The sequence below is a fragment of the Diceros bicornis genome, chromosome 7, assembly GCF_020826845.1.
Source record: "Diceros bicornis minor isolate mBicDic1 chromosome 7, mDicBic1.mat.cur, whole genome shotgun sequence".
NCBI lineage: Eukaryota > Metazoa > Chordata > Mammalia > Perissodactyla > Rhinocerotidae > Diceros > Diceros bicornis.
The window spans coordinates 18,223,930-18,249,839 of NC_080746.1; the positions used below are offsets into that span (position 1 = coordinate 18,223,930).

At 50.0% G+C, this 25,910-nt stretch overlaps 3 protein-coding genes across 11 annotated transcripts in view; 2 read left to right on the forward strand and 1 right to left on the reverse strand.

Annotated features, from left to right (window-relative positions):
• Window positions 1-449: 449 nt before the first annotated feature.
• On the forward strand, window positions 450-11,104 carry LOC131408196 (cell division control protein 42 homolog). The gene is made up of 2 exons (XM_058544736.1): window positions 450-531; window positions 10,512-11,104. The coding sequence occupies exons 1-2, from the start codon at window positions 450-452 to the stop codon at window positions 11,087-11,089; spliced, it is 660 nt and encodes a 219-aa protein (XP_058400719.1). The 3' UTR covers window positions 11,090-11,104.
• A 1,190-nt stretch (window positions 11,105-12,294) lies between these two features.
• On the forward strand, window positions 12,295-19,404 carry TREH (trehalase). Its single transcript, XM_058544737.1, has 16 exons — window positions 12,295-12,312; window positions 12,694-12,770; window positions 13,404-13,504; window positions 13,632-13,776; window positions 13,858-13,945; window positions 15,118-15,218; window positions 15,366-15,458; window positions 15,584-15,700; window positions 15,807-15,929; window positions 16,605-16,654; window positions 16,751-16,945; window positions 17,503-17,720; window positions 17,987-18,098; window positions 18,454-18,566; window positions 18,832-18,885; window positions 19,123-19,404. Exons 1-16 carry the CDS (start codon window positions 12,295-12,297, stop codon window positions 19,273-19,275), a joined length of 1,758 nt encoding a protein of 585 aa, XP_058400720.1. The 3' UTR covers window positions 19,276-19,404.
• A 182-nt stretch (window positions 19,405-19,586) lies between these two features.
• Window positions 19,587-25,910, reverse strand: part of PHLDB1 (pleckstrin homology like domain family B member 1) — a 47,766-nt gene continuing 41,442 nt past the window's right edge. For all 9 annotated transcript variants that reach the window (XM_058545068.1, XM_058545067.1, XM_058545066.1 and 6 more), the window contains 2 exons: window positions 21,801-21,886; window positions 19,587-21,008 (listed from right to left, as the gene is read on the reverse strand). In XM_058545068.1, coding sequence (XP_058401051.1) covers window positions 20,868-21,008; window positions 21,801-21,886 — 227 coding nt within the window. In that variant the 3' untranslated portion in view covers window positions 19,587-20,867. The remainder of the gene's footprint in view (window positions 21,009-21,800; window positions 21,887-25,910) is intronic.

The window sequence follows — 25,910 nt, forward strand, 5'->3', positions numbered from 1 at the left end:
GTCCTCAAGTTTCACACTACACCTGGGACAGAATTTTGAGCCATTCGGTTTGAAATGTTAAAGGAAATGGTAACCTTCTGAGATGGTGGTCTTGGGGCCACCCATGCAACTGGCATCTGGGTTACAGATGTCTGGCCTAATTATGTCCCTGACGCTTAGGTGCCCATTCCCCTATCACATGACTCTGAGGGAAGGGCCTGAGCAGGCAGCACCAGCTGAGACTGAGAAACAGAGAGGAGAAAAAGTACAAAGTTGGAGGGCAGGGGGTGACCTCTGGGAGCCGAGAGCAGGAGTGGCAAGCAGGCACGTGTGGACCTGGCACACATCCCCTCGGGTGGCCACGTCTCAAACCTGGACTTTGGCTTCCCCGGGTAGGCGGGCGAGCCAGGCTGTGACTCAGCGAGCAGGAGGTGCCTGGGCTTACTCATTTGGCCGCAGCCGTGGCCACCATGCCTGGGAGGACCTGGGAGCTGCGCCTGCTGCTTCTGCTGGGGCTGGGGCTGGGGTCCCAGGAGGCCCTACCCCCACCCTGTGAGAGGTAGGAGTGGAGAAGGCAGCTGGGAATGAGGCAGGAAGGCTGAGGTCCGGAAGGTTGGGATAAGACCTCAAGCACTGGGGGTCCGCCCTTCAAAGGAAAGGGAAGGGAAGGAAATTAAATTTCCTTGTGTAGCAGGCTCTGTGCTGGGCACTGGACCTCCAGTGCTGGGAAAAGATGGAGCTGCCTGAGGCCGACCTATGCCTGGTCCAGGAGCTGCTGGCCAGAGCCCTCCCTTCCTCCCGCCTTCCCTCCAAGCTGCTCCTTGAACTGCGCAGGGCTGTTCTCAGGATTGTTCCAGGAAACTTTCTGCCCAATTTCCCTAGTCTAGATGTGAAAGGGGGCATAAAGGCCTGAAAAGAGCTCCTGGGTTTAACCTCTGACCTCTGTGACCAAGGGCAAGTCAAATCTCTTTCCAGATCTGTAGTTTCCATCTCCAAACAATAGAGTTAAGTGACCCCGTCCTGCCTCCTGGATCCACAGGGCATCGTCCACTCTCCATTCAACATGAATTTACTCAGCTCTCACCATGCCTCTTAGGCTGCAGCAGTGAGCAAGAAAAACAAGGTCCCTGCCTTCATGGGCCTTACACAATAAGCAAGAAAAGTAATAATAGAAGCTAAATAATGATAGAAGCATGATTAAAAGTTAAAATGAAGTTAGAGAGCCACTCATGGGGGTGAGCAGGGGATGTTTCAGATAGGATGGAGAGAGAAGGTGTCTCTGAGGAGGTGATGTTTGAGCAGAATTGTGGAAGGATCTATCTCTCTGCAGATCTGGGAGAAGAAAGTCGAGGCATGGAAACTTCAATGCAAAGGCCCTGAGGTCACTGTTGAAGGATCAGGAAGAAGGCCTATGTGATTGGGACAGAAGTGGATATAAGCCAGGAGAGGGGGCTGCTCCAAGGAAAAAGGGACCAGGGTTTGGGTTCCAGTGGTAGGACCAGAGGGTGAGAAGTGAAGTGGATCAATATGGCATATATTTTGAAGGTTGAGCTGCTAGGACTTGCTGATGGAACATAAAGGCAAAGGACATATCTGGGATAATTCATACGTTTCTGTTCTGAGCAATTGTAACAGGGTTTTCAGAGGCTGAACAGAGAGGCTGTGTGATCAAGTGTTTTTTCAAGCTTTAGGTTGGTTGCCAAAAGTACGGATAGAAGACTGTGTTGGCAGTCCCTAGGACCACCCTCAGCTTCAGTGATTTACTAGTACTCATCAAATGATTATATCCATGGTTACAGTTTATTACAGTGAAAAGATACAGATTAAAATCAGGAAAGATAAAAGGCATATAGGTCAGAGTCCAGGAAAGAAGACACGCGAGCTTCCTGTTGTCTTCTCCCAATGGATTTATAAGGAAAGCACTTAATTTCTCCAGCAACAATGTGTATGAAGTATGGCCTGAAGTATGGCCTCACCTGGGCTGTGGCATCCAGGGTTTTTACTTGGAATCAGTCACAGAGGCATGGAGTATCTGCATGGCTAACCTTAGTTACTCAGTCTCCAGGTCTCCAAAGGTCAAAGCAATACCGGATGGCCCTCGGCTCCCACCATAAATCACAATATTAGCACGAAATATTCGGCACGACCCAAGGGCCCAGGTAAACAAAGATTTATCAGGCAGGGCTTCACCAGTTTAGAGGTTCTCTCTCAGGAGCCGGGCACATACCAGACTGTCTTTGAAATGTACAGGGTTTGAACACAGCAGACCTGTTGCTAAGTCAACCCTTTACTGCACAAGCTACTTGTATAATGAAGAATTTGTCTAGTCCTTGTCCTGGGTTCCTGGAACACAACCTCTAAGCTTTTGGAATTTCCCAAGTGATAGGAGCGTCTTTGGCACTCTGGGTGGGCTCTAATAGTTTATGTTAGTGAGGTGACTCATGGTGTGTCCCTAGATGGGTCATGCTAATGAGACGACTCAGGATGGGGGAGACCATGCCAGAAAGACCATGTGATTAGAGCTTTGAGCCATATGATAGCAGCCTGACCTCCCAACCTCCAGGGAGGGGAGGGGCTGAAGATTGAGTTCCATCACATGGCCAGTGATTCAATCAATCATGCCTATGTAATGAGACCCCAATAAAAACTCTGGACACCAAAGCTCAGTGGAGCTTCCTGTTTGGTGAACACTTCAATGTGCCAGGGGGGTGACATGTCCTGATTCTATGGGGAAAGGACACAGAAGCTCTGCATTCAGGCCTCTCCCAGACCTCTTCCTGTGTGTGTCTTTATTTGGCTGGTCCTCATTTGGATCCTCGTAATAAAACCATATCATAAGTATAGCGCTTTCTGAGTTCTGTGTGTCATTCTAGCAAAGTATCGAACCTGAAGGGTTTGTGGGAACCCCCGAATTTGTAGCCAGTTGGTCAGAAGTGGGGGTAGCTCAGGGACCCCTGAACTTGCAACTGGTTCCTAAAGTGAGAGCAGTCTTTTTGGGGACTGTGCCCTTGACCTGGGGTGGTGTCTGAGCTAACTGGTTAGTACCAGATTTATATTGCAATATTGCAGTTGGTGTCAGAAAATGTGTGATTTGCAAGAATGACATTAACTCACTGAAACATGTGGCTTGGGAAGAGCAAGACGAAAGGTCGGGAGATGAGGATCCTTTGCTTCCTGGATGGCAACAGGGTCACCCATGGTTTGGAACAGCAGTTGTGTTGTGATCAGATAGAGGTAAACGGAATTTAGAGACGATGGATACAACTCCTGGGGTGTTGGCTCACTGGTTCATAGGAAAATATAAAATAATAAGAAAAAAATCAAGAAATACCATCCCTTAGTTATTGTTATCTATAATAGCAAAAATGAAAGTGAGAGATGGGCCAAGCTTAGACTCTGGCCAGTCCAAACTACAGCCTCTTGCCTCAAGGCCCCTGCTGAAGGAATGTGTTGGGGAAGATCCCGATTCTGGCTGGCCTGAGGTACAGCCACCAGCCTCAGAGCCATTTCCAAAGGAAAAAATTATTCTGAAACAACAAATAAAGAAGAAATCTAGACTGATTCCCAAGAGAATGGGATAGACAAAGGAGAGAGCCAATAGACTCATCCCAGCAGGGTGGGAATCTTTAAATAGTTGTTAAGAAATGGGATGAATAAAGCAAACATTGATGGGGCAAAACAAAGGGGAAAGAGAAAGGGGAGAGTCAAGGGACTCATCCCAGCATGGTGGGAATCTTTAAGCAGTTATTAAAAAATGGGATGAATAAAGCAGCTGTTGATAAGGTCAAAGCAAAGGTCTTAATGCCTTAAAGAGGCTGAAAGGACCAATGGGAGCCCCTGCAGGTCCCCCAAAAGGGAAAGGCCCTAAACAAATCTGCTTTATTCACTCTACTTTGGAGGAATTTGGAAAACTGCAAGGCAAAGACAGCCACAAGAAACCTGACTTCCAATCTGCAGGGGCAATGGTCCTGAAATTTAATCAAGATAAGGATTCATGGAAGGGTCAGGGTCCCTTAGCTCTATCCCTGCTGGGGACTCAAAGCCTTATGCATATGAGTGGGCAAAATGGTCAGAGGGTAGAGAAGTTTCTTCAACTCTGCAACATGGGAACCCCATGCACTATAGTACCAAAAGCCACTGGTGAGGGCCAGCCTGGATGGCCTAGTGGTTAAGTTTGGCGCGCTCCGCTTCACTGACGCGGGTTTGGTTCCCAGGCGTGGACCTACACCACTCGTCGGCAGCCATGCAGTGGCAGCTCACATACAAAATAGAGGAAGATTGGCAACAGGTGTTAGCTCAGGGCGAATCTTCCTCAGCAAAAAAAAAGCCACCAGTGAAGACCTAAAATGGGCTACAATCAGATCGAGAGGCTATAGAAATGCAAGAGTTGATGAGTTTAAGGTGAAAGTTCGGATAAAAATTGGAACGTCTAAACAAGCTTTATGTGAAGTGGTTGTTTCTCCTTTACCCAAATATGGGAATGGATATTATGTCTGACTGGGGATCACTTACCCTACCTAGTATTGTAAAACCAAAACCTGTTGGTGAACTCCTAACAGAGGCCACAGTTAAGAATGCAAGGGTTGATGGGACTAAGGTGAAAGTTTGGATGAAAATTGGTATGTTTAAACAGTTTTTATGTGAAGTGATTGCATCTATTTTACCTGAATGTATTACAGGGATGGATATTGTGTCTGACTAGGGAACATTTCCACTATCTAGTATTATAAAACAACAGGCATGTAAATCCGCCCATCAAGCAATATTAATTGGACATTCCAAATGGGAACCAATAAGACTGCCCGAGTCCACATAGATTATAGCCTTCTGTGGAGCATACAGTGGGGCTTATAGCAAAAGCCTTTGGGCACCTCCCAGCACGACTGCTAAGACTTTGGACTAGAGAATTTTCATCTGAGAGGCAATTACTAGCTTGCTGTCAGACATTAATTGAAACTACTCCTATGACTGAAGGACATAAGATAATCTTGAAATCTGAAATACCCATAATATCTTGGGTGATGGGGGAGAAATGCCCTAAGAGGGAGGGCAGTGTCCAGAAGAGTTCCACAATAAAATGGAAATGGCTTATGCAGGAACATGCTACCAGAGTTACTCACTGTATTCAAGAGCAGGTGGACTCTTTTCCCCTAGGACTGACTTTGGAACCACCTGAGGGGCTACCGGATTCTATTGCCACTTGGACAGTGCCTTATAAACAGCTCTCGATTGACCAAAACAGAGCTGATTGGTTTACGGATGGCAGTTCCAAGGTGAACAGACAGCATACTGTTTGGAAGGCTGCCACTCTGATCAAAGCAGAAAAAGCCAAATCAGCTTGGTAGGCTGAATTTCATACTGTTTGCCACTGGGTTTGGGTTTTTACCTACTCCTGGTAAGTTGCCAACGGCCTGGCTGCGTGGTCAGGCAGAAGAGCAATGGAAAACTGGCCTATAAAAACAATGCCCTTATGTGGCACGGTCCTATGGAAATCACTATGGGAATTTGAGGGGTGCACTGAAGTAGAACCCATTGATGCCCATCAGAAGAACTCCTTTCCTAGATGCAAGGTAATTGGAGCTAGCAGATGAGTATCCCAGTGTGTTCATGTGAGGTGGCCACTTGGGTTTATGAACTGATTGAATATTGGGAGGCTGCAGCAATGCAGAGATGGGCTGAATCTAGATATATTCCACTTGTATTCCTTGAGACACAAAATGCCAGAAAGAACTGTTCTGTCTGCCAACAAGAGAGAAAGACTACAGATGACTATGGGGCAAATTCCTTGGGGGAAAGGACACGCATATAGCTGGCAAATTGGACTGACGCTGGTAGACCCAGAAGGCTACAAATGAGTCCTGACAGGAACAGACACTTACTCTGAACTGGGCTTTGCACACCCAGTGGTAGATGCAAATGCTCAAAATATTGTAAAAGGACCAGAAGAGAAGTTACTGCACCAATTTGGAGCACTGAGTTACACTTCTTCAGGCCAAGGAACACTTTCATCCTCAGAGTAATGCTTTGACAGAGAATTGCGATGTCTAAAACAGGGGGAGATATAGGTATGAAGGGCTGGCTTACACACCTTCACAAGAGTGTGCTCACACTCAACATGATGGGTCAAGGGACTGTTCCTGCTAGACAGATGCGTCTGCTTTTCTAGGAGAATCTAGGGAAGAGAGGGTGGAGAGGATGTTGGTATGACTATACAACTCTTCTCATGGGAAGAAGACAATGGTATGATTATACTTTTTTCTTTCTCCCTCACATCACTTCAGATTTCTTTTTCCTGCCCGATGCAGTGATCCCAGGACCAAGACAGCAGCTACAAGTGCCAGAAGCAGAGATGAGTCCTAAGCAAGAAAATGTAACAATACATTTAAACCATTATTCAGAATTAATAAGAATTCCTAAGAGTCTGATGGGGCAAGTTGTACCTTCACCTGATCTTGGTAAATTGGGGTTGTCAGTGAACACAGCTGTATTCAGTCGTAGTTCAGCCCTAGCAGTAGGAATAGCCCACTCATTCTGTACCTATGAAACCCCACTCTATATGGATGGGAATGGACTGCAGAGGAGGCACTTGCTAGACTAGCATTGCTGCCTGCAATCTGGACCAGCACAGTGGTCAAACCTAATGTCCTTTCCAAAGGTGGAAAAGTTTGGATATAACTGGAGAGGAGAAGAAATAGTCACTGAGGGTAAAGGAATGAATAAATGGATTAAAAATAAATTTAATGAAGGAAATCCACCATGACATTAACACTTTAAAAGCAGCTCAGAGCAAGAAATGATATTGTCTCTTAGCTCAATTATACCAGATGCCTGAAAGGGTGAAACTATATATTCCTGAGACCACTCCTACTTTGGAACCTGACAAGACTGAATGGAAGCCTGCAAACCTGAGTGGCCTCACCCTGGGAGACATTTTAGTCATAACATATGATGATGGACTAGACTAATCATTAATAATGGTATGGGACTCCAGTAATGTGCCAACATCTTTCGACTCTTATTTTTCAGGTTTTATCTACCATAGTGTGATGTGGTAAAACACTGATATTTTGTTGGTTAGATTATAATATTAATATTGATGGTCAAATGTATGGGGAAGTTGAGTTAAAAGTCTCCTATCCCTACCCTACACCAGCTATAAATGTTAGGTGTATTCATGTTGATACTCTGTCTGTTATATAAATGCTACACCAAATGTAGATGCTCAAACAGGTATGATTGTTTTGCTGTAAGAGATCCATGGCCAAAGACCAGGGGGTGGCCTGTTGTATAACAAAGAATTTATCTGTCATTTGACCTTTTCCTGGAACTAACCTCTAAACTCTTGTAATTTCCCAAGTGATAGGAGTGTCTTTGGTATTCAGGGTGGGCTCTGATAGTTTATGTTGATGAGGTGACACATGGTGGGCCCCTAGATGGGTCATGCTGATGAGATGACTCAGGATGGGGGCAGGCCATGCCAGAAAGACCATGTGATTAGAGGGTTGGGGCTTTGGGCCACATGATATCAGCCCAACCTCCAGGGAGGGGAGGGGGCCTGGAGATTGAGTTTGATCACATGACCAATGCTTCAATCAATCATACCTATGTAATGGAACCCTACTAAAAACTCTGCACATCAAAGCTCAGTGGAGCTTCCCAGTTGGTGAACACATCCATGTGCCAGGAGCATGATGCATTCTGATTCCATGCAGGTTAAGGACACAGAAGCTCTGTATTCGGGACCCTTCCAGACCTTGCCCTATATGTCGTGAAAATGAACTGAGTGAGGGAAGTTTTATTAGAAGCTATACCCGTAAGCTTGTGGAGTCTGCACTAACGCTAGGTGGTTAGCGTCAGAACTGAATTCAGTCCACCACTGCTCTGGCCCTTGGCCTAGGCTTTCTTACAGCAAACCATCATATTTGTTCAAGCAACTGTATTTAATGCAGCAATTATATAATAGATACAGCAATAGTATCAGTATGACTATGCCTGACATTTGGAGGAGCCAGTGCAGACGAGGGTAGATTTAAAGGAACAACTAATCTGACCTATAAAGGCTTTACATACACTTTCATATTTTGGTAGTGATTTGATTACTCATTTCTCTCCTTGCTCTGCTGCTCTTTGTATCTTATGATAAATTTGTGCAGGACTACTTAGCATAGAAATTAGTTAAATCCAGTTCTTCCTCAGCCCAGTCATTTTCTGTTGGTATGACACTCTGAGGAGGCTTTAACTCAATCTCTCAATATATTTAATCATCAATATCATCATTATCATATGGCTTATTTACATAAGGTAGTTGAATTGCACCAATAATACCAGTGTTACACCATATCCTAGTATGGTCATAGTACAATTCAATTTCATTACAGAACAAATCTGAAGAATTACAGAGGAATTTTCTAAGCCTTCCCAATGGAATCGAACCTCGCCCGTAAACCAAATATTACTGTGGACATGCACCATTACAAGTGGCCATGATTTGTAATTGTTATTTGTTATTTCTGGGTTCCAAGTCAGGCACCAGGAGGTGAAGCCCGTCACCCTGTCTCAGTTCACAGGCTGGTACTGAGACTAGTTTCCAATGTTTGCTGTTATATAGCAGGGCCCACCTCCTTCCTATGGGAGGACTCAGGTGGTATTCAGAATAGTTCCTATCCCTGCAAATTGTACTACAGGGTGTGTCTTCTGATCTAGTCTTGGAGCAAATGCAGTCATAATGCATCAACGTAAAGTATAAGCTGTCCCAGAGAACTTCCATGGGTTTGCAGGTCCCTAAGATTCCCATAGGAGTGCTCCTTGAGCCTCTGCAGCTAGTACGGAGGGCCATTGCCCCATGGCTCCTTTGGCCTTAATCAACATTAAAATAGTCAAGAGGCCCTGTTGGGTGAGGGTACAAGCCCTTTCCCAGTGCTGGGCTCTAGTATTATGCAGCATTATTTGATGCCTTTGTCTCACCCATTTTACTAAAGCCTCATCATCTTTCCAGGATGACTCCTATCCTTTGTTTTCCTCCGGAAGAGAACTTCTACTTACCTGCTTATTCTAGTTAATAAAGATTTTTCCTCTAAATACCTCTCCTCATTAAAAGCAAATTCAGTTTGTTCCACAATGGGGGACTTATCTCCCTTAAAGCTCTTTCTTTTCTGTCTCATGGGCCAACGTTGTTTAATCCACCATATATGTTGTTGCCATTGTGTACAAAAGGCCTGAGTGCAGTAAGGATAAGTGTTTTGTACCCCAAAATGGTGGATCCCCCATACTAGAGTTAGATAAGTGGTAGTCACACCTAATGATGTAATTTATTTTGAGTATACCATAAGGCCTCCCATAGCCTTCCTCCTCTCAGGACCGGGCTACTCCCCAAGAGAATTTGGAGGTACCATGTGATTCCTACTGCTTTAATCCCATAAGAAACCCATTTTTTTCTAATCTGTTTAATAGCTTTCTATCCACAAAAAAAAAAGGTGATCTGCATTTGTGCATATAGCACACTGTGGCCTTTTGGGCATGCTGCTGCTATATTTTGTCCATTAAAACCAGGGACCTTTCTAAGTATTTGATTATCAAGGTTTATAGTTACACAGAGACTAGTCTGCCAGGAGTTGTAAACCACAGAGTCCAAAGTCCCAGTAGGGACTAGTTCCTGGAAATTCTTTCCCAAATGATATTCTTCACAGTAGATATAACCTGAAAACAGAGTCAAGAGACACTGGCACATTACTAGAGGTCCCTTCAGTTGTCAACAGTTAATCCAGCTCATTATCATATCCTGAGACCAAAATGTCTCCCAGAGCGAAGCCATTCAGGTTTGCAGGCTTCCGTTCAACTTCGTCAGGTTCCAGAGGCAGGGGTGGTCATGGCAAACATATGGCTTCACCATTACAGGCATCTGGTATAATTGTGCTAAAGACAATATTAATCTCTTGCTCTGAGCCTCTCTCCAGGCACCAGTGTAATATTGGATTTTCCATTTTCGTTGCATACCCAATTATTCATCTCTTTACCCTCAGCTACTATTTCCCCTTTTCTCCATTTGTCATTGATTTTCACTAAACTTTTCCACCTTTGGAAGGGCCATTAGGTTTGGCCACTGTGCTAGTCCAGATTGCTGGCAAGAATATCAATTTTGCAAGTGTCTCCCCCTCAGTCCCCTCCCATTCATATAGGATAGGGTTACATAGGTCCAGAAAGAGTAGACTATTCCTACCACCAGGCAATACACCTGCATTCACTGTTAGCCCCAATTTGGCCAGATGGGGTGTAGGCACAATCTGCCCCATCAGGCCCTTAGGAATTCTGACATAAAGGTTTAACAAGATAAACTTTCTTGCTTAGGGATCATCCCTGCTTCTGGCATCGCAGTTGCACTCCTGGTCTTAGGACCACTGTATCAAGTAGGAGAAAAGTAAGTCGAGATGATGTGGAAAAGAATTGTATAGTCCGAGTGCTGCCAATGCCCCAGCGGAGAAGCCGAGGTCATCATCAAATATGAAATATTTAAAGTGGATACAAAACTGTTTCAGCAACACAGACAATTAAGTGCATTGTTGTGGGCGATGGTGCTGTTGGTAAAACATGTCTCCTGATATCCTACGCAACAAATAAATTTCCATCTGACTGTGTACCAACTGTTTTTGACAACTGTGCAGTCACAGTTATGATTGGTGGAGAGCCATATACTCTTGGACTTTTTGATACTGCAGGGCAAGAGGAATATGACAGATTACGACCGCTGAGTTATCCACAAACAGACGTATTTCTAGTCTGTTTTTCAGTGGTCGCTCCATCCTCATTTGAAAATGTGAAAGAAAAGTGGGTGCCTGAGATAACTCACCACTGTCCAAAGACTCCTTTCTTGCTTGTTGGGACCCAAACTGATCTCAGAGATGACCCCTCTACTATTGAGAAACTTGCCAAGAACAAACAGAAGCCTGTCACTCCAGAGACTGGTGAAAAGCTGGCCCATGACCTGAAGGCTGTCAAGTATGTGGAGTGTTCTGCACTCACACAGAAAGGCCTAAAGAACGTATCTAATGAAGCAATACTGGCTGCCCTGGAGCTTCTAGAAGCGAAGAAGAGCTGCAGGTGTGTGCTGCTCTGACCATCTCTCCAGAGCCCTTTCTGCACAGCTGGTGTCGGCATAATACTAAAAGCAATGTTTAAATCAAACTAAAGATTAAAAATTAAAATTTGCTTTTGCAATGACAAATGCCCTGCACCTACACACGTACACTCACGTGAGACAAGGCCCATAGGTATGGCCCCTTCCCCCTCTCAATACTAGTTAATTTTGAGTAATTGTATATTGTCAGAAAAGTGATCAGTACTAGTTTTTGTTTGTCATTTCAAAAATGTTCTTTTGTTTGTTTGTTTAAAAGCAAGGCATGCTTGTGTTGACCCTGTAACAGACTGATTTGGGTTGTTGAAGCTGCTCCCGGGTTCCGCTCTGAAGAGTAATCTGGGACATCTAGGGTTTCTTTTGGTTTTGTCTTTTTTTGGGGGGGGGAGGGGAGACAGTGTGTGTGGGGTTTGTTTTCATTTAGTCATTTTTTTAATTAATTAACCATTGGACAGCCCTTAACGGGAGGAGGACAGATTGAGTCCACATCCCACTTCCAAGATCTAGTGTAGAAAACATGTTCCCCACCTGGTGCTCTTAGGAAGGAGTATAGTAAATGCCTCACTTAATAACATATTCTTTTTTGAAAGTTGCCTTTTCTCTCTACCTTTGAGTAGGTCCAGTATTTGATGACACTCATGAAAGTGGGTGGAACCTGTCTTGCCCCTCCTCTTTTCTAGGAGGCACTATATATGTGACTGTGACTTGCAAGGAAATTTGTTTGCCATTTGCGGATTTTTTTGAAGTTAGTTTCTAACTTCTTTCACTGATAAATGAAGAAAAGTATTGCACCTTTTGAAATACACCAAATGGATTGAGTACGTAATTAAACATTTTCTCCCTGTCAAAAAAAAGAATTGTATAGTCCTACCAGCAACACCTCCCACTCTCTCAGACCTCCTGGAAAAGCAGAGGAATCTATCCACTGGGGGCCCTCCCTTCACCTCCCTCACGTTGAGGGAGGTTACACACTTGTGAAGGTATGTAAGTCAGCCCTTCATGCTTTTGTCTCTCCCCATTTAGACAACAGATGTTTCAATTCTCTATCAAGCCACCACTCTGAGGATGATATGCAACATGATATGCCCATTTGACATGATATCTCTTGGCCCATTGTTGGAACTACGGGCTATCCAAATTGGTACAGTTTCTTCTATTCCAATATAGTATTATATAGCATTTTAAGCATGTTCATCTACAATCAGGTATGCAAAGCTACTTGAATGTGCCCCCTTAAATTCCCATAGTGATTTCCTTAGGGTTATGCCCATACAAGCATCCTTTTAACAGTCCAGTTTTTCACTGCCCATTTGCCAGGGCATTGGCCCCTGCCCATGAGTCAATAAAACCCAAACATAGGGGCCTTTTCATTCAATTCTTCCATCACTGCAAGGGAAACAGCATGCAATTCATCCCACTGGGCTGATTTGTTCTTACGTTCTGCAAAGATTTCCATCAGTCAGTCAGAGCACAGTGGCCTTCCAAACAAGACACTGTCTGTTCCGTTTGGAAGTCCCATTGGTAAACCAAGCAGCTTTTTGTTGGTCAATAGAGAGCTGTTCACAGGGCTCCTGGTGGCTCCGCAGGTGCTTCCAAAGTCGGCCCTGCGGGAAAAGAGGCCACCTCCTGGTGAACACGATGAGTACCTCCTTGCGTTCCCCAAGTAGCATGTTCCTGTGTAAACCACTTCCATTTCATTAAGGAACTCTTTGGGGGCACTGCCTTCTTTATCAGAGAGTTTATCTGACATCACCGGAGACATTATGGGTATTTCAGGTTTCAGGCATATTGTGTGTCCTTCAGTCATTAGAGGTGGTTTCAACCAACACCAATAGCAAGCTAGTCATTTTCTCCCAGATGGGGCATATCACACTCTGCATCTGGAAATTTTCTGGTGCAAAATCTCAGCAATTGTCACTGGGTGCAACTCACAAGCTTTTGCCATAAGCCCTTCTCATCAGGTCCACACAGGGCCACTATACAGAGAATTCGTCCATCCCAGTCTAACACATCACTGATTAAAGTGAGGATCTCCTTTTGTCCGCTGGGTATTCTACACTGTTTCAAATGGATAACTAGTGTGGGCTCAGAGGATTGTTCAGGTCCCTTACTGCACAAGGGCCCTCCTCGTTCTCTCAGCCCTGTATGTCACCACCATCCATAAACCCCTACCACACACGTGTGCACACACACACACAGCCCTTGTGCAGTCCAGGCAACATGCCCCTGACTCTAGCATTTCTTCTCCCCTAATGGTGGTGTCCTGACCTGCTCCCCTCCCTGACTCTCTCTGCAGCCAGATTTACTGCCATGGGGAGCTCCTGCACCAAGTTCAGATGGCCCAGCTCTACCAGGACGACAAGCAGTTTGTGGACCAGCCACTGTCCTCAGCTCCAGGTAAGGCCCCACCTCCTCCTGAACCTTCCACCAAAGACGCAGGGGGCAAGACCAGGCAGTGAGGGGCCTCTGATCAGGGAGGGGCTTCTGGGGTCCTGCTGACCTCTCCCTGCTGCCTGTTCAACAGACCAAGTTTTGCAGCGCTTCAACGAGCTGGCCGAGGCCCACAACCACAGCATCCCTCAGCAGCAGCTGCAGCTGTTTGTCCAAGAACATTTCCAGCCCGTGGGGCAGGAGCTGGAGTCCTGGACTCCTGAAGACTGGAAAGACAGGTACAACCCTGGACAGGGAACAGGAGAAGGCCCTTCAGAGAGGGCTGCCTCCCTGAACCCTGTGGGGCCGGTGTTCTTCAGTCCCCAGTTCCTGCAGACAATCTCAGACCCCAACCTGCGAGCCTGGGCAGGGCAGCTGCACCAGCTCTGGAAGAATCTGGGAAAGAAGGTATCAGTGTCCTGGGCCTGCCCCAGGGCCTGACCAAGAAGGATGGACCTGGGAGAGGGGTGTGTCAGCTTGGGGCCCACACTGCCCCTAGAGCACAGACTGGAATTCATTTCCTGAGAACGCAGCTCCCCGCCCCCTGGGTCCTTGAACAGAAGCTCTCTAGAAAGAACTTCTGATGGGGAGGAGGGGAAGGTCTACTCCTAACTCCTCACCTCCTGCCTGAAGCCCTTTCCAGCCTCCCCCAGGCAAACCTAGCCTGTCCTACCACCTCCAGGCTGCCCAGTCCTGCCCCTTCCTTACACCAGTGGTAATTGCCTGCTGGGCTCTGTCTTCCCTGAGCTCCTCAGGCCAGGCCTCTGCTCAGGAATGATAATTGCTACTGCCGATTGTAGCCAAGCCCTGGGTCTGTCAGGCACTTTCTCTCCTTTGTCTGAGGCTCAGAGAGGGCAGTGGTTTGCCCAAGGCTGCACAGCAACTGTCCTCCTGCCCAGGCCCCAGGGCACCTGCTGACACAGAATGGTGCTCCGGGCTCCTCTGCCAGCTAGCTTGGGCTGCTTCCTCACGCAGCCCTACAGGAACAAACCTGAGCCACTGCTCCCCTCAAAATTGCTGAGACAGGTTGGCCTCTCTCCCACTAAAACCACCCTCTTCTAGAACTAGGAGGGAATGAACAGAGAAATGCCAGATGTGGACACACAGCAAGCCCCCCTCTGGTCCTACAATTGCTCTCCCTCAGCCACGTTCATCCACATCCGTCTCACTGGGGAAAGGGCTTGGGATTTCATCCACACCTGAGCCAGAGAATGGGGGCCCTGAGCCTCTGGGCCTGGCTTGGGGGTGGCAGCAGAGATTCAGGGGGCAAGGGGAGCCAGAGGAAATGGCCCCCCACCTGGGTCCTAATAATGGCCGCTGCTCAGTGAGCACCTGTGAGGGCCAGGCAGAGTGGTCAGGGCTCCTACGCGCCATCCCCCCAGTCAGGACTCCAGAGGCTGGCATGTGGGAATGAGCACACCAGGCTCCAGCAGCTCAGGCCTTAACCAAAGCCACACGGCCGAGCAGCAGCAGAGCCAGAACTCAAGCCCAGGCTGCCTGGCTCCAAAGCCCAGAGCTGCCAGCCCCAGCCTCCTTCAGCCTCCACTCTGCGGGGGCTGTGCCCTCTCTGCTGACTGCAGGTGAAGCCAGAGGTCCTCAGCCACCCTGAGCAGTTCTCTCTGATCTACTCAGAACACCCCTTCATTGTGCCTGGCGGGCGCTTTGTCGAGTTCTACTACTGGTGAGCAGCCAGGGGCCACAGAGGCGGGAGTGGTGGGGAAGCCAGGGTCAGCGGGGTGTCCTGAGCAGGACAGGGTGCCCTCACGTGGCCTGGGTGTGCAGGGCAGAGGGAGCTGTGAGGAGATGCCTGAGCTGTCCCTTCCCCCAGGGACTCCTACTGGGTGATGGAGGGTCTGCTCCTCTCTGAGATGCCCGAGACAGTGAAGGGCATGCTGCAGAACTTCCTGGACCTGGTGCAAACGTAAGAGGGGGCCGGGCACCTCAACGCCGGGGTGGAGGAGAAGCAGGCGCCACGGGCTTGGAGCTGGGTCTGCCTTGGCTCTGGCGGCCGGGCAGAGGCATCTCAGCAGGCCTCCTTCGTGGCAGCTACGGACATATCCCCAATGGGGCCCGCGTGTACTACCTGCAGCGGAGCCAGCCCCCACTCCTGACCCTCATGATGGACCGCTATGTGACTCACACCAACGACACCGCCTTCCTACGGTGGGCACCCCTCCCTGTGCTGTCCTGCAGCCCCCATACCTGAGACCTCCCAGGGCGGGACTGGGGAGGTGTGCCTGGGCTGAGGGGGTGCCTGGCTCCACCCCAGGGACAACATTGAGACCCTGGCCTTGGAGTTGGACTTCTGGGCTGAGAACAGGAGCATCTCTGTGAGCTCAGGGGGAAACAGCTACGTCTTGAATCGCTATTATGTCCCTTATGGAGGACCCAGGTGAGGAACTGCCCCGCCAGCCTCCCAATCTCCTGTCTATTCACTCTGGTTTGAGTATCACGACCCCTTGGCCAGGACGGTGAGTGACTTAACCCCACCTGTCAGATGGTGACAGAGATAGCCTTGGTGTTACTTCAAAACCTTGGGAGCCTCCTGGGGGAAATGTGAAACTGACCCCCATATGTACAGGGCAGGGAGAGACCTAAGAAAGAGGCAGACCATTCCAGATTTGTAGGTGGCAGTTTTAATAAAGAAGGGAATTTACTTACGAGGCTTGTCTTCGGCAGCCACAAGACAAGCAGATCTCCGCACCTGCCTGCCAGAATCTTAGGTTTATGTAGAGGTCGTAACTGGATTCAATTATGTATTCAGTCCAGATGGTCTCAACTACACCTTACTCCCTCAAGGCTATGTCCTTGGAACAGCTCCCACTATGGAACAGTAGGCAGAGGGTACATTCCAAGGATAGGGGAGGGGGTGAGGAGCCTCCGACTGCCCAGGACCAGCTCCAGGGTCAACCGGCGATCACATCGTCTTCATTACCTCCTCCAGCTCCTGGGTAACCCAGGGCTGTGGGGCCCAAAGGGCAGTTGAGTCAACATGGCTCAGTCTCCAGCTTGGGCACAGAGGGCTTAGAGCCTCCTAGTGCCAGGCCGCCCACTCTCCTCTTGCCAGGCCAGAGTCCTACAGCAAAGATGCAGAGCTGGCAGACACCTTGCCAGAAGGTGAGCAGCAACAGGCTGAGAGGGTCTGGGTGGCGCTGGGCGCCTGCAGTTGTGTCAGGCCCTGGTCCCCTGTCTGCTGCTGCCTTCTCCTCACAGGGGACCGGGAGGCTCTGTTCACCGAGCTCAAGGCTGGGGCCGAGTCTGGCTGGGACTTCTCTTCACGCTGGCTCATCGGAGGCCCAAACCCCGATTTGCTCAGCAGCACCCGAACCAGCAAATTTGTGCCTGTTGACCTCAATGCCTTCCTATGCCAGGCAGAGGAGCTGATGAGCAACTTCCACGCCAGACTGGGTGAGCACGCCAGCGGGCGGGAGGTGTGCTTGTCCGGTGTGGGTCCCTGCCTCAGCTCTGGCAACAGCGCTGGAAGTAGGACCTCGGGTGAAGGGCCTCCAGCCTGCCAGCCTGCTCAATACCTCTCCCCTAGCGCAGCCAGGGCAAGTGCACAAGTGGAGCCCACTCTCATCCTCACTGCCCCTCCTTCTTACTGGGAAGGCCTTCTAGGGCCTATGAGTGGACACCCTAGCCCATACAGCCAAACTCCCTCCATTCCTCTCCCAAAACAGCTGTCCTTTGACCACTCAAAGCTAGGCCAGGGCTCTCCAAGGATGGCCCCAGGAACTGGCCAGTTCAGGGAACCGCAGGGAGCGGTACAGGGCAATTTCCTCAGGGAATTACAGGTCCTAGAGGCCTCAAATGTGGTGGGCTCCAGGTAGGCTTGTCCCCTTGGTGTTCAGGACTTCTTAGCCTTTGGGGAGGACAACAGGAGGAGGCCAATAGAGACCTTTCAAAGGCACGGGTCCCAAGGGCAGCGGCCGTGGTTACTCAGCCTAAAGGCAGTGTCACTCCAGGAAATGACACCCAAGCCACAAAGTACAGAAATTTGAGGGCACAGCGCTTAGCTGCCCTGAAGGCCATCCTGTGGGATGAGGAGAAAGGTGCCTGGTTTGATTATGACCTTGAGAACGGAAAGAAGAACCCAGAGTTCTATCCATCCAACCTCGCTCCACTCTGGGCCGGCTGCTTCTCTGACCCGGGCGACGTGGACAAGGCTCTGAAATACCTGGAGGTGAGGGGGGCAGCAGGGCAGGCTGGTACTCTGGGGGCAGGACCATCTGCTCTCTCCCTGACTCTGAGCAGTAACCCCTGGCAGGTGGCAGCCACTGCCTCCTGCTCCGCCCCAGCGTCTTAGCCTGCAGGTCCCACTGCAGCCACCAGGGGGCAGCTGTGAGCCAGGAAGGCCCAGGAAAGGACATCTAGCCTTAGGAGCGCCCAGCCTCCCGGCTCCCTGTCCAGCTCCCACCAATAGTCATAGTAATGTCTGGAACCTTCTAGGACAGCCAGATCCTGACCTACCAGTACGGGATCCCGACCTCTCTCCAGAATACAGGCCAGCAGTGGGACTTCCCCAATGCCTGGGCCCCCCTGCAGGACCTGGTCATCAGAGGTAGGAGGCAGGGATGGGGCACATCCCAGGGCCTTACCCTCGAGGGAGTAGAGGGTCAGCCTCCCTGGTCCTTGGGAGGCGTGAGCAGAGGATGCAGGGTCTTTCTCTGACTTCTCTGCTCTCTCAGCCTCCCACTCAGCAAACATTTACATCCATCCCGCCCATCAGGGGAATCAGCCCTCCCCTCTCCCTCCAAAGCCGGCCCCAGATTAACAGCAAATTGGCCCGTGGTTCCAGGAAGGAGGTCTTAGGGCTCGGACCTCTTTCCCTCCTGGAGGAGAGTAAGGCTCAGGCTTCTGCTCCCCCTGGGATGGGGGCTCTGGAGATTCAGGGTCCTGCCTGGGGTGGGGTCTAGGTCTGGCCAAGTCTCCCTCACTTCGGGCCCAGGAAGTGGCTTTCCAGCTGGCCCAGAACTGGATCCGAACCAACTTTGATGTCTACTCCAAGACGTCAGCCATGTATGAGAAGGTGAGCTGGTCCTGAGCCCAGTCCCACCGGGCCTCCTCCTCATGGTGAGATGGGGAAACTGTCAGGCTTGCAAAGCCCAGGCCCAGCACAGCCAGGGACAGGGGTGGCACCGGTGGCCATTCTCAGCACTCCTAGGCACTGCAGGGGTCAGAGCTGCAGGCCAGAGCACCTTCTCCCAAAGGGGCTCCCATTTCTTGCTTCCCCTAGAGGGCTGGGGTGGGAAGGCTGGGGGTACCACTTGACCTTAAAGCCTTCTTGTCCCCAGTATGACATCAGCAACAGTGGACAGCCGGGTGGTGGAGGGGAGTATGAGGTTCAGGTGAGTGGGACATCCTCCAGAGAACTCTGGGGCTCTGCTGTCCCCACAAATGACCATGACCTCCCCTCTCTTGGCTTCGGTTTCCTCCCCTGTATGTGGGCCCACAGGGAGGAGGTACCCCCTTGGTACCCCTGGGGCTAGGTGGGGCCAGAGTCTCCGGGTGAAGATCCCACAGCCTCTAAAAGGACTTGAGGGCTTCCCCAGAGGTCTTGCCTCACTGGCCATGCCTCTCTCCAGGAAGGGTTTGGCTGGACCAATGGAGTGGTCCTGATGCTCCTGGACCGCTATGGTGACCGGCTGAGCTCAGGGACTCAGACAGCTTTCCTGGAGCCTCACTGCCTTGCAGCTGCCCTTCTACTTAGCCTCCTGCTCAGCCTCCTGCCACAGTGACCGGCCTCACTGCCCCATCTGCCTTCACTTCCTCCTCTGCCTCCAGCTCCTGCCTCATTAAACTTCTGAGTCCCCACCTGCTCCTGCCTCTTCATCCTCCATCCCTGGAGACCTCATGCCCTCCTATGCCCCTAGCCGGTCCTTAGTCATTGTGAAGTGGGGGCAGGGTAGGGACCTGGAGGTCATGGGTTGGGCCCTGGGTCCCTCCTGGAACATTTAATAAGGTGGAAATCCTGCTTAGTAGGGAAGACCTAGCCCTCCTACCTCATGTACCCCAGCTCCATGCCCCCCACAACCTGGCTTCCCAAACACATACTCCAAATGCTTTATTGTTCTGCTGAGACGCTTACAAATACTGAAAATCACCCAGCCCGGACCCAGCAACCAAGGCCCAGTGCTGGGAAGAGGGGCAGGAAGGTGGGTTTAGTGTTAAGGCGGGAAGGGCTGAGGCCAGACAGCTGGAGGCCTGGTCCTCTTCTCTCCATTTTCATCATCCTATCGAGACTAAAGGGAGGGCAGCCGGACCTCAGGGTCCTCCCCATCTGCAGCTACTTCTCCTGCTCAGGCCTTCCCTCAGGAGCGTCTGAGCAGCCCTCTGTCCCTGTCAGAGACTCAGCCCTGCACAGAACTCAGCCCTGTACGGGCCCTTCCACTTTCCTCTCCTATCCGCATCACTCCTCCTCTGGTCTCTAGATCCCCCAGCTTCGTCCCTTCTGGCTCTAAGCAAGGCACAAGTGGAAGGGAGAGGGCTGGACTGGGGGGCCAGCAGGCTGTGCATCAGGGCCTGGAGACATAGGCAGGGGGCAGGGAGGTATTCAGTCCCTTCCCCCCAGCATGAGATGCCCAAGGGCCTGGGCTGGAGAGATGATGGCACATACCCTCACATGGGCCCACAGCTGAAGCAGTGGGCAGAGCCATGGAGCCAGGGCAATTAGTATGTAACCATGGCAATGGGTCTGCAAAAAGGAGATGGGGCTGGGACCTCAAGGATGACACTTGAGGTCTCCGGCCCTTGAGCAAAGTAATAAAAAGTATAAACACAGGAGAAGAACAGGGTTGAGCGAGGTTTGAGAAGTATACCGCCTGAGCTGTTACCCCGCTCTGGATGTGGCTCTGCTCAGCCCCCAGGCCCCTGCAAAGTGGGCTGAGGCAAGAGGGGATCTTTGGCAGATTCTGGTACCATTTGTCCTTTTACAAAAGAGAACACAGGCTGGGGAATGCAGGTGCCAGGTCAGAGCTGAGAGGCCCCCTCTGTGACAGCTCCTCAGCCCTGGCTGGGGTCCGGGCAAGACCCTGAAGGGTTATTGCACGTTCTGGACTCCCAGGAGACAGCAAAGCCCCCTCCCCGGCTTTTATCTCCTGGCTGGTTCTTTAGGGGGCCCAAGCTCAGAAACTCACAGGATGAGCTCCTTACAGAACATTACAAAGTCTTGTACAAAAACCCCAGTCACACTCCATCCTCCCAGGGCCTCTGGGAGCGCTCCTGTGAGGCTTAGGGCCCAGGGTAAGACTCCGTCTCCAGGGGCGAGGAGCAGCAAGTGATCAGACGTGGGTCCGGGGGCCAGCCCGAGGGTCCAGGAGGCCCACACCAGTCAGTTCATGAACTGAGTGTAGCCCTCAGCCCCGGTGACAATGACATCCATCCAGATGCGCATGGCCTCTGCAGATGGGGCCACCATATAGTACAGCCGGTCATGGGTCTTCACACAGAAGGTGAGGGCTGGGTTTGGGCTCTGCCGAGGAAGAGAGGAAGGTCTAAGACGGGGTGCACCCACGATGCCCAGGAGCATTCTCACCTGCCTCCCAGTCTGCTCTTTCCCCTCCCTGTTACCCTGCTCCCTGGAGCTTGGGGCTGAGTCCTAAAGAGGCCTGAAGCCTGGCCCCCACCAGTCAAGTGGGCCCTAGGCTGAGATGCTCCCCTCCTCACCTCTGGGCAGTCCTTGGGCTTGCCCCAGGACCCCAGAGAAGCAGAGATCAGGGCTGGGGTGGGCATCCGAGGCTTGGCGGGAGGGAGGCTGACGTGAATTAGGGCAGATGGCCCCAGCCTCAAACATCTCCTATTTATCAGTCCTCTGCCAAATCCATTCTCTGAGGGCCGCCTACTCCCCTTTTAGCCATCCCTTCTGCATTGCCCACCCCCTCACAGGGAGACATCCTGTTGTCATCTCAGAAGAGAGGCAAGCAAGCCGTACTTCCTGCTCTCTACAACCCACCTTCACTCCTCCCTCAGGCCTGGGGGAAGGGAGGGGGATTTAGGGGACAGTAAAGGGTCAGGGGTGAGTGGGGTACAGGAGATGTTAATGTGAGGTAGTTCTGGTTACAGGTATATGGGGAGGGGTACCTCAGACACCATAGTGAAGCTGAAAAACCTCTTCTGGGAAGGGGAGAGGGAGAAAGGAAGAGAAAGTTTACAAAGAGAACAAGGAATGGGTCCGAGCCTCTGAAGAAGACAGGCTGGAGGCCTTTCTCCCAGAGCCCTGCTGAGCCCACCCCTTCCCCATGGCTGTCTCTTCTGCCCCCCTCACCTTGGCTGCACTGCGCAGGTGGTCATAGTACACTTCCTCGATGGCCTGGAAATAGATGACCCCCTTCAGCTTCGTCTCATGCTTGTCTGCAAAGCAAATAAGGGCCGGGCTGAGGAGGCCTGCACACTTTAGGTCAAGCTCCATCGACATGGAGCTTCCCTGTCTGGGAAATGGGGCTATTCCCAGGACCCTAAAAGAGAGTCCGACACGGAGCCCTGAAGACACGGTCAATGCTCAGCCTAGCTCAGAATTACAGAGAATGAAAACTAGACCTCCACTGAGATACCACTACTTCTCACCTATCAGAATGGCAAAAATATACAGCATACTTTTGGCAAGTCTGTGGAGAAACAGGCAGTCTAATAAATGACAGGTGAGAGTATAAATTGGTAAAGTTTATGGATGATTTGGCCATATCTACCAAAATTAGAAAAGTGTTTGCCCTTTGAGCCAACGATTACACTTATGAAAATTTACCTTACACAAAATAAAAAATTTTCAGCATTATTCACCACAGCAGTATTTGTAGTCACAAAAGATAGGAAACAACCCAAGTGCAGTAGCCCCCCTTATCCGTGGTTTCACTTTCCGTGGTTTCAATTACCCAAAGTCAACCGAGATCTGCAAACATTAAATGGACGGGCTGGCCCCTTGGCTTAGTGGTTAAGTGTGCGCGGCTCCGCCACTGGGAGCCCGGGTTTGGATCCCGGGCATGCACCGTCGCACTGCTTGTCAGGCCATGCTGAGGCGGCGTCCCACATACAGCAACTAGAAGGATGTGCAACTATGACATACAACTATCTACTGGGGCTTTGGGGAGAAAAAGGGGAAAAAAAAGGAGGAGGACTGGCAATAGATGTTAGCTCAGGGCCAGTCTTCCTCAGCAAAAAGAAGAGGATTGGCATGGATGTTAGCTCAGGGCTGATCTTCCTCACACACACAAAAAAAATTAAATGGAAAATTCCAGAAATAAACAATTCATAAGTTTTAAATTGTGTGCTATTCTGAGTAGTGTAATGAAATCTCATATTTGAATTACTGTTTCTACTACTGAATGCCTATTGCTTTCACACCATCGTAAAGTCAAAAAATCTTAAGTTGAACCATCATAAGTTGGGGACTGTGTGTAGAATGATATAGAAATATCCAATGATATAAATATCTAGATATAGATATATTTGACATAGAAAGATCTCTAAAATACACTAGCAGGAAAACAAGGAATGTATTGTATGCTTCTTTTGTGTAAGAAAAGGGGTAAGAATTCATGTTTGCATTTATTTATACTCCCCTAAAGAAACTCCAGAAGGATACACAAGAGATTAATAAATAGAAGGATTTAAGACTATTTTTAAGAGATTAAAAATAAAAGTGGGTACCTGAGGTGAGTGGGGGTATAATTCTCAATTTAAACCTACTTATGTGTTTTGATTTTTGAACTATATGAACACATTTACCTATTCAATTCTAATATTAAAAAATGGAAAAAAGTATACAGCCTCTGGAGGCAGGGGTGGCAGGAAGGAGGGGGACAAACTAACAGAGCAGAGGTGACTGTCCGGTGGGGAAGGACAGGAGCACTGTCAAGGGGAAGCACAGGGCCTGGGCCATCTCATCTGTAAACACTGCTCAGGCACTACAACTGACATCCTGGACAGTGAGCCTGAGTGCAATGGAAAGGTCACACAATCACTAAACTCAGACGGTGATGGCTGGCAGTGTGCACCTTCCCCACCCCCTGTGTCATTCCAGGCCTGAGTCATCGATCCCGAATCATAGCTACAGCCTCCTCATGTGCCCGTGCCCCACCCCCTACCCCTCCAACTCATCCTTCCTAATGCCAAGGGGGTGAGCTCTAATCCCTCTGCCTCAGCTCACGAGCTTCTCCGCAGGTTCCCTCACTAGGGAACCTTCCTCCTTGGCTTGGCAAAGGCTATTTACAGGCTGGTGCTAACCCGGCCCTCCAGCCTTGTCTGACATCCCTCCCCTGCACCAACCCCAAGTTCTATCTGGCCAGGCTGAGCTTCTCACAGTCCCTTATAGTATGCTATACCTACATCGGAGTGGTCTCCAGCCCATTCCCTTGACAAACTCCTCAGTCATCTTCAAGACCCATTGCAAATGTCACCACTATGATGCATGGTTGTGCTCTCCTGTGCTCCCACAGCAGATATTCCTCTGTACAGAACTCATCATGCTGAATCTGAACCCTCCTTTTTCTGTTCATAGGTCTACCTCCTCCAACACCAACAATTAGGTGTCCAGCACATAGCAGGTGCTCAATCAACACTGAATGAATGGGTCTTAGGTACTGGGATCCAGAGAAAAATCAGAGACTTTTCTCTTAGGAACCTATAATCTAGTGGGGAGGAATGCCCGACACAGCCATTTATCAGCTGTGTGACCTTGGGCATGGTTAGGAACTCCAAGAGCATCTACGCATCATAGGTTGTCACGAGCATTAACTGAGAGAACACATTTCAAGTGTTCAGCACAGTGTCTGGCATATAACATGTGGCATCTGTCATCATATCATTATGCCCCTGGGCTGATGTCACATGGCAGAAGGACGCTGTATAACACAGAAGGACAGGAACTATTTCCAGTAAGGTAGCGCCAGAAAAGGCTTCACAGAGATAGTATCTAATCTGGACCCCGTAGAAGGGAGGGGTTCCAGTGAATATGTGGGAGGAAGGTCCAGGCAAAGGCAGGGAGAATGGCAGGTTCAAGGCAGGAGCAGGCAAGGCATACTCAGGGCCCTGATCCAGCCACAGGCCCATCTCCATCTGACACTTCCTCTGGACTCAGCCCCACTCCGGCACCCCCAGGCCTGGCCATCCCTCCAGCCCGTTCTCTCCTGTCTCTTCCTTCACTGGAAATAGTAACACGCTCCTGCCTCCACTTCCTTACCACCCACCTATCCTTGATCTCGTGCAATCTGGCTCCCGCCCCCATACACAGCAGAAACCTTTCTCTCATCAAGCTCCAATCCCTGAATCCAATGGCCTTTGGTTCCACATTATTCTTGGCCTTACTGCAGCATCCATCATCACTGGTGACACCCCCTGCTTGCAAATGTCTGCTCCTTTGGCTGGCTTCCTTCCCCATTTCCGCTCCACCTTCCCCCTCCCCCATCTGAACTTGGTCTCCTTTTGTTTCATAGACATTAAGGAAGGTCACATATGCCAAGTGTCAGCCCAGCACCTGGCATGTGGCTTCCTGCCTCCTACCCCTTCTCCCTTTACTGGTCCTTCCCCCACCTCCTCCCCAACAAGGGTAGGCCTGCCCCAGGGTGCAGCCCTCCCTCTTCTCTGCTCTGAAGTCTAATTGCCCGGGTTCAGTTTAGCTCTGCCTCTGAGCAGCTGTGAGACCTTGGGCAATTTACTTAACCTCAGAGCCTTATTTTCCTCATCTGTAAAATGGATGTAAAAATGGCACTTCCCTCATAGGATTATTTTGAAGATTAAATGAGATGCATGTAGAGTGCTTAGCACAGCATCTGGTTCACACAAGTGTTCAATAAGTAGGATCTGCTATTATTATTATTGTTATGGTTATTCCAACAGATTCGATCTTCACTCTGTCTCTAACGCTGACCTTTCTCCTACACCTAGTTGTCCCAGGGTCACTTCAACTTCAACCTCAACATGCCTAAAATAGAGCTCTTCTCCCCAGGCCTGTTCCTCTCAATCCTGACAAAGTCCCTTCCTAGCCCAGGTGGAAACATGGGGACATTTGTGCCTCTGCTTCTCCTGCCTCCCTACACCCAGGGCCCAGGTGGTCAGGGAAGGCTTCTTGGAGGTGGTGGCACTGGTTAAGGACCAGGTTGGACGGGAAGCAGGGCACTCCAGGCCGGGGTGTCTCCAGCACCAAACACTCCAGCCCTTCCTCGCAGGCTCCAAGCAGGACTGTTCTTCCCAGCTTTGTGCTTGAGTGGGGTTGACTGACTGGCTGAACAGCCCCCTAGTGACTTGTGGACAGACCCCAGCTGGGGCATTTAATGCCAATGCAAGGCCCAATTAGGTTTCTCTTTACTCTCTGCCGCTGCGGCCAATGATGTTCCAGAAAGGCATGCTCTGAAGCAAAGAACACTGATGCAGAGCGAAGCAC